This window comes from Coenobita brevimanus, chromosome 40 (genome assembly GCF_032717465.1).
Source record: "Coenobita brevimanus isolate Jiangsu-jjx chromosome 40, ASM3271746v2, whole genome shotgun sequence".
Lineage (NCBI taxonomy): Eukaryota > Metazoa > Arthropoda > Malacostraca > Decapoda > Coenobitidae > Coenobita > Coenobita brevimanus.
Window position 1 is genome coordinate 66,602,247 of NC_136993.1, and position 10,699 is coordinate 66,612,945.

The 10,699-nt window shown below is 40.9% G+C and overlaps 1 protein-coding gene across 1 annotated transcript in view; it reads left to right on the plus strand.

The window, feature by feature from the left end:
* Nucleotides 1–10,449, plus strand: part of LOC145397177 (ionotropic receptor 93a-like) — a 70,527-nt gene extending 60,078 nt beyond the window's left edge. The window contains exons 12-13 of the mRNA XM_080270375.1: nt 3,221–3,407; nt 10,183–10,449. Coding sequence (XP_080126501.1) covers nt 3,221–3,407; nt 10,183–10,449 — 454 coding nt within the window. The remainder of the gene's footprint in view (nt 1–3,220; nt 3,408–10,182) is intronic.
* The last annotated feature ends 250 nt before the right edge of the window (nt 10,450–10,699 follow it).

Below are 10,699 nucleotides of genomic sequence, written 5' to 3' on the forward strand. Positions count from 1 at the left end.
TATAGTCCATATCCCCTTTGGCCCTTTTCCTCACAGAACCACAAATCTCACCCTCTACTGATATATCCCCATTTTGTTTTCCCGGTTACCATCTCCTTACAAATTTCCGTAGAAAGAGCGGCACCTGTTGTTATATAAAATCTCAATAATCAGTTGACACTATTTTAAACTTCACTTCATCCAGTTTTGATTACTCATTGTATAAACTAAATTGTCAAAACATTACCAAATATATCTGTGTAGTCAATCACTCCCCCAGTGCTTCTTCGGAACCCAGTGTATTTGATTCCATATCCACACAGTTGAGTAACCTTAACCTTGCCTTTAGCACCGAAATTACCATTTTGGGTGATTTTAATGCACATAATGTTGAATGGTTATTGCATTTTGCCAGGATTGACGATGCTGGTCTAGAGTGCGAGCTGTTTGCAGAATCGTTTAATCTCGCGCAGTTAGTAAAGCAACCAACCAGAATACCTGATAATCCTGACAATAATGCCCATCTCTTGGATCTGAAAAATAATCCAGATCAATACAGGATAGAGGTATTGTCACCACTTGAATCCTCTGACCACAATCTCATCAAAGCCTCATTAGTTAACCCTCCCACACCTCCCAATTCTGAACCTGTCAGGGTGACCCGATGGCACTTTGATAGGGCAAACTGGGATGGATTTAGAAATTATCTTGCTGACATTCCATGGCAGTCTTTCTTCTCTAGGGATCCCAATTCTACCCAGTCCCACATTTGCGACTTAATACCAGCTTGTATGGATTTATTCATACCAAGCCAACAGTTCACTAAAAGATCTAACTCTCCAAAATGGTTTGATGGCAACTGTGCCAGAGCAACAGCCCAAAAATCATTAGCATATAACTCATACTTAAAATAAAAAACATCTGAGTCACTCTCTCAATTTAAAATTGCTAGAAATCATGCAAAAGCTGTATTAAATCTATCTAAATCAAACTTTCTTCAAAAGCAAGCATCAAAACTACTTAACAACCCTAATGACAATAGAATATTCTGGTCAACTCTTAATTCTTTCAATAATAACTTTAACAAGTCATCTTCCATTCCCCCACTAAAATCTTCAGATGGCAACATTACAAATGACCCGTGTGGGCAAGCAGATATTTTTGTCAGTACCTTTGCCAGAAACTCTACCATAGACGACACCAGCCAGAACGTCCCAGTACTAGAACTTGACTCTCCCGAAATTGTTCCACTGAAAATTCAGACAGGATACCTAAAATCTATCCTAGACAATTTACCTACCAACAACGCTCCAGGCCCAGATGGAATTCCGCCATTTGTTCTGGAAAATTGTTCCCCAGAACTTGCCTCTGTTCTAGCTAAATTATTCAGACTATGCATACATACTTCTACTTCATGGAAAGAAGCCAATATCTACCCAGTTCCAAAGAGAGGAAGTTCATCTGATCCCTCTGGTTACAGACCAATAGCTGTCACATCATCTCTTGGTAAATATTTGAAATTTTAATTAATAAGCACATTGTTAAACATCTTGAATCCAACAACTTAATTAGTGATAGACAGTATGGTTTTCGCCACGAAAGATCCACCATTGTCATACTAAATCTCCTGACTCATACCATCCATCAGTCAATCGACCTACATGGAGAAACTCATGCAGTAGCCCTTGATATTTCTAAAATTTTCGACAGAGTATAGCACCGTTCCCTGCTGTCCAAACTCCCTTGCTATGGACTAATGTCTTTTGTTCCTCTGCTTTCCTCATATCTCAACGACAGAAAAATAAGAATAAAAGTAGATGATGTATATTCCAATTTCCACTCAACGCCGGCATGCCACAAGGATCAGTTCTGGCACTAACGCTGTTCCTGGTTCATAATAATGATCTCTTTCCTGTCACCCACAATCCCATCCATTCATATGCAGATGACTCAACGCTTCACAGTCCATTCACACTCAGACACCCTTTTACAAAGTTTAATATCTCTAACTCTCAACTTAGTACAGCCATCTCCATAAATCAAGACCTATCTACGATCAGTGAATGGGGACAAAACAACCGTGTCTCATTTATAGCTAGTAAAACTAAATATATACAATTTACTAATAGACAGATATTGCCAGATTCGTATATTACCTTCAGTGCTACTAATATTCCCATCTCCAAAAGTATTGAATTCTCGGTGTCTCACTTGACAATGCCCTCAGCTGGACCTCTCATGTCAGATCACTTGCTAAAACCTCCTCAAATAAACTTGGATTATTGTGCAGAGTCCGTAACTTCTTCACTGGCGAGCAGTTAGCTATAGTTTATAAGTCATGTACACGCTCAGCTTGAATACTGCTCACCCTTGTGGAATGGTTGTGGAGAGGCTGCATTAAAACAACTAGACAAAATTCAGAACAAAGCTGTTAGAATTATTAACAACCCTGCCATTACAAATAAACTACCTCCCCTGCAAGTAAGAAGGAATGTTGCCTCCCTTGCATTATTTTACAGATAATTTTTTGGCAAATGCTCAGACAAAGTTGCGTCCATGGTGCCACCTTTCCATGCCTTCCCTCGTGCTACACGGGCATCTGGTAGCGCTCATGACTAGAACGTCACTCAGCCATATTGCAGAACTTCTGCCCATCAGAATTCTTTCATTCCCCCGAACTGCTTCTCTCTGGAACTCACTTCCCCAGAGTTGTTTCCCTCCTAACTTCAACCTGCAGCAGTTTAAGTCCAATTGTTACAGACATTTTATGAATGGAGGACACCGGTAATCTGGTGTATGGATTATTATTTTTTTTTTTACTCATTTGTTTTTCCTTCCTCTGTTCTGTTAAGAAAAATCGAATAAATATTTCTCAGTATCAGCCAAAATGAACATTATTTATGTTCTTACCAGCAAGGGTGGCCCATTAACGTGAAAGATATAAAGTTGTTTAATTATATATTTTGTAGGTTTAATTATTAAAAGTAACATTGGAAAAGGAATTTGGCAGCTGAATTTGAAGGAGCAAAAGCGTGTAGATGGCTTGGCATGTGACGAGGCATCAAGATTCCTAGGGACTGAATGCTGTTCGAATGATTATGTGGCCTATTCTATTGAGCATGCTATTCATATTTCTTCTAGTACAGTATATTCTGTCCTTCTATCCTGCCTCGTGCTATTTCCAGGTGGGAGAAGCGTTTGTATGAACTTTTACTTTTTACTATTTTTGTCTTTATTTCAGGAGTGCTCATATTGGCCTCTCCTTGAACCTGCAGCTGATAAAGTCCCGTAACTTCGCTAAATTAGACGGCACTTCCCCATTTTATCTAGGCAAGGAAAACCTGCTACAGACTCCGAAGGCCTGGCCAGTGCCACATGATGCCCCTTACACACACCAGATTGATAAATGTCTGAGGATTATATCACAGGTGGGTAAGATATTTCAATCTTCTAGCTTAGTTTTTTTTTCATACGAAGTTACTCCTTACCTGAGTAACAATGACCTCAGATAGCAATACTATTAAAGATCTCATTGTAGTAAAGAAGTTACTTATTTCACAGGGATGATGTATTTCAATATTTTATTTTTGCAATCTCCAAGCACTTTTACCCAGCTGCGGATAAATCCATAGTGATGACTGGGCTAATGGAGTTTATCATTAATTCCAAGCCTTCTAAGAGTTACATTCTGAAATGTTATATTAAAAATTATCTGAGTATGGCAAGAGAATCGAACTGAATTATTAGGTAATATTGTGATGCTTCGACAACTCGGCCATATGACATCGAATAAACATTAAAACCTGTATTTTTTATTTTTTATTTTTTTTAATGTGAGGAAGAAGGAATCAAGGGCCGCGAGCCAGCAAAATTGCTCCTTCGAAGAGAAAAACAAAATACAAGAGAGAGACATAAAAGATCCGATCATTTCGAGATGCCTGGACACACTGCGTTTGAAAGACTGGAGATTATAGCAAGCAGGAAATACAGACAGAGGGAGACAGTTCCAGAGTTGACCTGTTGCATAAATGAAGGACTGGGAGTAACGAAAGAAAAGGGATGAGAGTTTGCTGCTAGACGAGTGCTACACGTCCGCCGTAGAGGTGGAGGAATTCATGCAGACAGTTCAGAGGAGCAGTGACCATTGAAGTAGCGATAGAAAAGAGATAAAGATGCAGCAGTGCAGCGAAGAGACAGAGGTTGAAGGGAGTCGGTAAGAGGAGGAGAGTTAATGAGACGAAAAGCCTTTGACTCCACCTTATTGAGAAGAGCTGTATGTGGGGAGCCTCCCCACACATGAGAGTTGTATTCCAAACAGGGGCGGATAAAACCCCTGTATAGAGTCAACAATTGTGCAGGGGTAAAGAAGGTACAGAGTCGGCTTAGCACACCTAATCTCTTGGAAGCAGATTTTACAAGAGATGTAATATGATCTTTCCAAGATTAATCCCGAGTAAATGAAACCCCAAGCATGTTCAAGGATGATGCAGGATTAAGCTGGATATTATTAAACATTATTGGGTATATCTGTGGAAGATTATGTCGGGTTGATAGGTTTAAAAACTGAGTCTTTGATGCATTAAAAACAACCAGATTATTTTTACGCACTCAGAGATACGAGCCAAGTCAGACATTAGGTGTGCCATAGCCTCATCCCTTGTTTGTTGAGATGGACGTTGCAGGAACTGAATGGAAAGGTGAAGGGTAGAGTCATCAGCATAAGAGTGGATAGGGTTAGATGTACAGCTTAGAAGGTCATTGATGAATAAAAGGATGAGAGTTGGTGATAGTACAGAGCCCTGAGGAACCACTGTTAGTATATCTAGGAGAAGAACGATGGCCGTCTACAACAGCGGCTATAGAATGACCAGAAAGGAAGCTAGAGATGAAGGCACAGATAGAAGGATAGAAACTGTAAGAGGGGAGTTTGGAAATTAAAGCTTTTTGCCAGACTCGATCGAAAGCCTTTGAGATGTCAAGTGCAATGGCAAAGTTTTCGCCAAAATCCCGAAAGGAGGATGACCAGGAGTCTGAAAGGTAGGTGAGAACTCGCGAGTGGAGCGTCCCTGACGGAACCTGTACTGAAGATCAGAAAGAAGGTTGTGAAAGGAAAGATGCCTTAAAATTTTTCTGTTGAGAATTGACTCGAAAACTTTTGAAATACAGGACGTTAAAGCAATTGGACGATAGTTAGAGGATTGGGAATGGTCACCCTTCTTTGGGACAGGCTGAATGAGAGCAAACTTCTAGCAAGAAGGAAAGGTACAAGTTGATAGACAAAGGCGAAAGAGTTTGCCTAGGCAAGAACTGTGCTTCTGTGTAAGCACAGAAGCACAGTTCTTGAGAACAACAGAGGGTACTCCATCAGGCCCATATGCCTTACTAGTATTGAGGCCTGTCATGGCAGAAAATACATCAGCTGAAGAAATTTTAATGTCAGCCATGAGGAAGTCAGAGGGGGGAAGTGATGGAGGAACAACACCGAAATCATCTAAGGTAGAATTGGAGGAGAATGTCTGAGCAAAGAGATCTGCTTTATCAGTAGAAGAAATAGCTACAGAGCCATCAGAGTAGAAAAGAGGAGGGAAGGATGATGAGGTAAAGTTATTAGAAAGGTTTTTGGCAAGGTGCCAGAAGGAGCGGGAAGAATTCGAGTTAGAGAGTTGAGAGCATTTAGTATGGATGAAATTATTTTTTGCAGAGCGAAGAACAGATTTAGCACGATTCCGGGCAGAAACATAAACAAGATGTGATTCAGGGGTGGGTTGGCTCTGGTACCTTTTATAGGCCCTTTCCTCGTTGCAGACAGCATTAGAACAAGCGTGATTAAACCAAGGCTTTCTTGCATTAGTCAAAGGATATGAGAAAGGAATGTGTGCCTCCCTGCCCGAGAAAATAACCTCTGTAATGCGCAAGGCACACCCAGATGGCTCCCGGCCATGGAAACAATAATCATTCCAGGGAAAATCAAAGAAGTTCTGCCTGAGGGCCTACCAGTCCGCAGCTCTATCAGGAGAAAAACTGGCAAAAAAAAAAAAAAAAAAGGAAATTATCAATCAAGTATAAGCGGTATAAGAAGCTCACTTCCTGAAGAAAACAATGCCCAATGTGAAGCCGGGCAACAGTCATCTCCAATCGCCGAGGCACTACCATCCACTGAAAAATATCACTTGATTTATTATTAACAACAGCATCCCACAGGCTCTGCCAGTAAGTCAGAATCACATATTTAAAGTGTCATATCGCAAGGAGGAAGGGGGTAGTTGGCAGGGGTCGTCGATAACAAGTGGCTTTTTCTCATGAATTTTTTGCCATCCACACCAACATGTGCATGAACCCAACAAAATCAGACTATTTTGCTTCTTCTCAGAATCAAGAAGAGCCACTCGAGAAAGGCAAGGAACCTAGGATGAGCTGAATTTAAAGGCTCAATGGTCAAAAGGCGCTTTGAGAATCACTAAAAACTGTAAAAGAATCCTCCTCATCTGCTAAAATCAGCTGCAGTCAGTTCTGAAGTCAAGAGAGGAGTTTAGAAGAATAATTCTTCCTCTTACATCATCTTGGAAGTTCACCCCAGACCCGACACCGGTGTCTGACTCTGAACCATCTGTATATATAAGGGCGGCTCCTTAGTGAACAGATGAATGTTCCAAAAATAGCTGATGAAGAGCCAGAGAAGAGGCAGAAGGCTTCATAACCTCAGGACTCCTGCACACCTGCACCTCTGGAAGGCACCATGGAGCGATTTCGATGAGCCGTACAGGACAGACACACTCTGCAGAGAATCCTAAGTCATAATGAGCCTAACCTTTTACCCGATGGAATGTGGAGTGCTGTGCTGACGAACAATAACTGTGTGACTTTGAACCGTTTTTATATACAGGGACAGTGCCTCTTTGAAAGGATTTGTTACAAAATAGCTGATGCCTGATGAAATGCCAGAGTAGAGAAAGAAGATTTAGTAACCTCAAAATCCCAGCACACCTACACCTCTGGAAGGTACCATGGTACAATTCTTGGTAGCCATACAGGGCAGACAAGCTATGCAGAGACATCTAAATTCCCCATAATCTGGATGATCCCGTACCCAAAGGAATTTGGAGTGCGAGGATGAGAAACATTATGCCGAAACATTGCTTGCTCTTATACACAAACTGTAGTGAATGAGTCTGGAATAAGTCTCACTCGGTTCCAGCAGTGAATGAATTGTGACCTGCACTGTTGATAAAACAAAGGAACACCAGCCTCCACAAGCTAGGAATTCAGTAGGATCTGAAAGCACCAGTAACAAGAAACAAAACAGCATGATGAATACTGTAGGTTGAGAACACTAACCCGCGGTACAGTAGAGGAGAAGTACACTTCACAGTCATAGGCAAATTTAGATCCCACTAATGCTTGATATAGGTGTAGGAGTGTCCTCTGATCAGCATCCCACGAGGTGTGAGGTGATGAGACAGCACCTTCAACAAATTTACCGCTTGCATACAAGACACTCTTAGAAGTTTCAAATGGGAAACCCAAGTAAGATGACAGACAAACGCAAGCCAAGAAACTTGGTCCTCTCCTTGCACTGTAGCGGACACCAGCCCCTTTAATCTATGAAAGTGCATATCTACTCTCCTACTTGAAGAAAAATGGAAACCTCTTCAGTCTGAGTAGCTAGAGACCCTTTCCAGCACCATCTTCCTCCTTCCCTCAACAGCACACATCCGGGAGGCAGCAAACCATATCACTAGGTCATCCAACTGAAAGGGAAGAAGACACCTTCTTTGGCAGGGAATCAAGTATGCCATTGATGGCAACAGCAAGCAAAGGAACACTTAGCACACTCCTCTGTGGGACACTTTGCTGCCTGGACTCGTAGGACAGAGTGAGAGAACACGGGCCTGAAACCTGTGGTTCAACAAGAAGTCCAAAGGAACGACAGATGACCTTGCAGCCCCAAACCGTGAAGTTGATTCAGGATGCCATGGTGTTGTGGTGTATTGTACGTCTTTTCCAGGTCAAAGAACAAAGCTACAAGATGTTGCCCCATGCATAAGCCTCACAGACTGCTGACTCAAGTCAGGTGAGGTAGTCTGATGTACATCTCATCCTATGAAACCCACTGTGTGACATACAGAAGAAACCTTTTCCTTAGATCTTTGGTTACTGAACTAGCCTCATATTAACCATCCTCTCAAATAGTCTGCATACACAGGATCTCAAACTAATGGGACCAAAGTTAGACACATTAGAACAATTTGTATATGGTTTAGGAAATGGAAGAACTATACCTATCTCGCAATTAGCAGATACTTTATCTTCATCCCTTATCCAATTGTAAATTAAAAATAAAATGAACAGAGAATCGTATGGCAATTGGCAAATCATAGCATAAGGAATGTCATTAGGTCCAGGAACAGAGTCACTACACTGCTGGAGAGCAGCCTGCAGTTCACAGACACCAAAGAAAGCATAAGGTTCCCTTTCAGTAAGGAGAAAGGAAATACCAAACCTTTCCTGTTGATGCCAGAGAAAGCAGAATAGCTTGGAGGGATCTGAACAAAACACATTGTAAAAGTGCTCTGCCAGGACAGAAGCTACTTCAAAGGGGTTGGATACAGAAGATCCCTGAATCTGAAGGAAAGGAGAAGGGGAATACTTACCCATTATTTCCACCACCTTCTTCCAGACCAATTGTAAAGGACTTGAATGAGGTGACAGATGAGACATAGGTTCTCCACAAGGTATGATGGCTCCTCACACTACCACTGCCACTTACAGACTGAACCGCACAACCGCAGGGTATATGGCGGTCCTACCTACCCAGTAGGTATCATAGAAAATGGTCACGAGTTCAATGGGTGGAGGGAAGGTAAGTGCAGTACAGCACGTCAGCCGGCGGCGCTCCGCGCCCTGAATCGTGACGTCCATACACATTAGCCAGCACTTAAGGGGAGGACTTCATTCTAGTGTCTGTTCATGTGCCAGGTTTGTCAACAGATAGTGTTTTCAGTAGTGGCAGGTGGACCTTGAAAACCGTGGCAAATACTTCGTATGTAGCCCAAACATGTTATTCATTGAAATTTATACCTGTATCCCCCAAGTAACATGGAGATCCATACGAATACACCAGATCGCTCTATAAATCACATTAGTCTTATATCGGCTTCTTCACCAAAGAATCATCATGGTCCAGGGTATGAAAATATTTTAATTTAAAAGAATATTAAGAATTTTGAGGATGGTTAGCACATTCTTGTATAAATGTAATGTGATACGGTGCATGTTTGGACCAAAGCTACTGTATATCTTTTAAATAAGATAATCTGTTGCACAGAAGATTCGGTCCAGTGACTAAACACTTGAGTTTTACATATTTTTACTAAATGCAACTTGAAAAATATATCAGTATTAATATTTTAAGACGGTGCTTATTTATATTTTCACCCTGAAAAGTGGCAAACTTTCTTTTCTGATGCACTGCACAGTATCTAATATCGATACTTTTGTAGAATTAAAAAGTATTAGCCCTTACTTCATTACACTAAAATATCGTTTTGTTTAGCAAATTACAACGCTAATAATCGTATTTGTATGATTCATGTGCACCGTACAGTTTTCCTGAAAGATTATGAAAAGGATAAATTAAGGACGAAGATTATGTTCTCTAATAATAAATTAAAGAAGTAATTACTGGTGGTGCGGGTTGACTGTTTAAAAGCATGCTACATAGCGAGGTGTTATGCCAACATTATTTTTGGCCATTGTTCGGTACATCGAAATAGTCCAAACAGGCCGATAAAATGTGGTGATTGTAACACTGAATACGAGGGGATGGTACAGTATTCTTAGCTCTTGCCTGAATTATCGCTGAACCAACCAATTTTAGTCTGAGTGGGAGACAGAAACAACCAACCTAGACTGATGCATTATATTTGATGCATTCACTTTATCAGAGTTGTAGAACAGACTGTTTGATCGATTCTTAATGCGTTGCATTGTCATTAAACACCGTGCATTTATGCGTATGTTGGGTGACTGCGCATAAATTCAGTATATTCAATGCATTGGAAGACAAAAGGGTAAATATAAATAACACTCTTGGTTATGAGATCCCTACACATTTAATAAAAACATAGAACATTTACTACACTGGGACTTTGAAGTCTATTCTAGAGTCTTCCACGGCTCACTACTGCAACTTTCTGTTTTCAGGCTGGTCTGTATGAGCTTTGGAAGAAGGAAACATTGGAAGCCGCTGCACGTGAAAGTCGAATGAAACAGAGGGAACAAATAAAACAGCAGAGGCAGGATGGAACAGAACACAGCCAAACTAATTTCAGGAGTCTGTCTGTTACTCATATACAGGGACCTCTGCTGCTTCTCCTGGTGGGCAACACCCTGGGCAGTGTGGCCTTTGTGGTGGAGAGGCTGCTGGTGTCCGACCTCACCCTTCTCCTACACAAGGACCTACAAAACTAACTTTTGACTTATTAATTTTTCGTATGATTCCTGCAGGTAGATTTTTTTTCTGATACAAAACAGATCCATAACATAATTTAGTATCTGACCTCTTCAGTCTTAGGACATCATTATTGTTGCATTCATATTATTAGTAATTATTTGGGGGAAACATGAATAAAATAGAAAAGACATCCAGGGTGCAATGTGTATTTATAAGGTATTATCAGCAATAAGAAAAAATGCTAGTCTACAAGTCCTTACACACTTA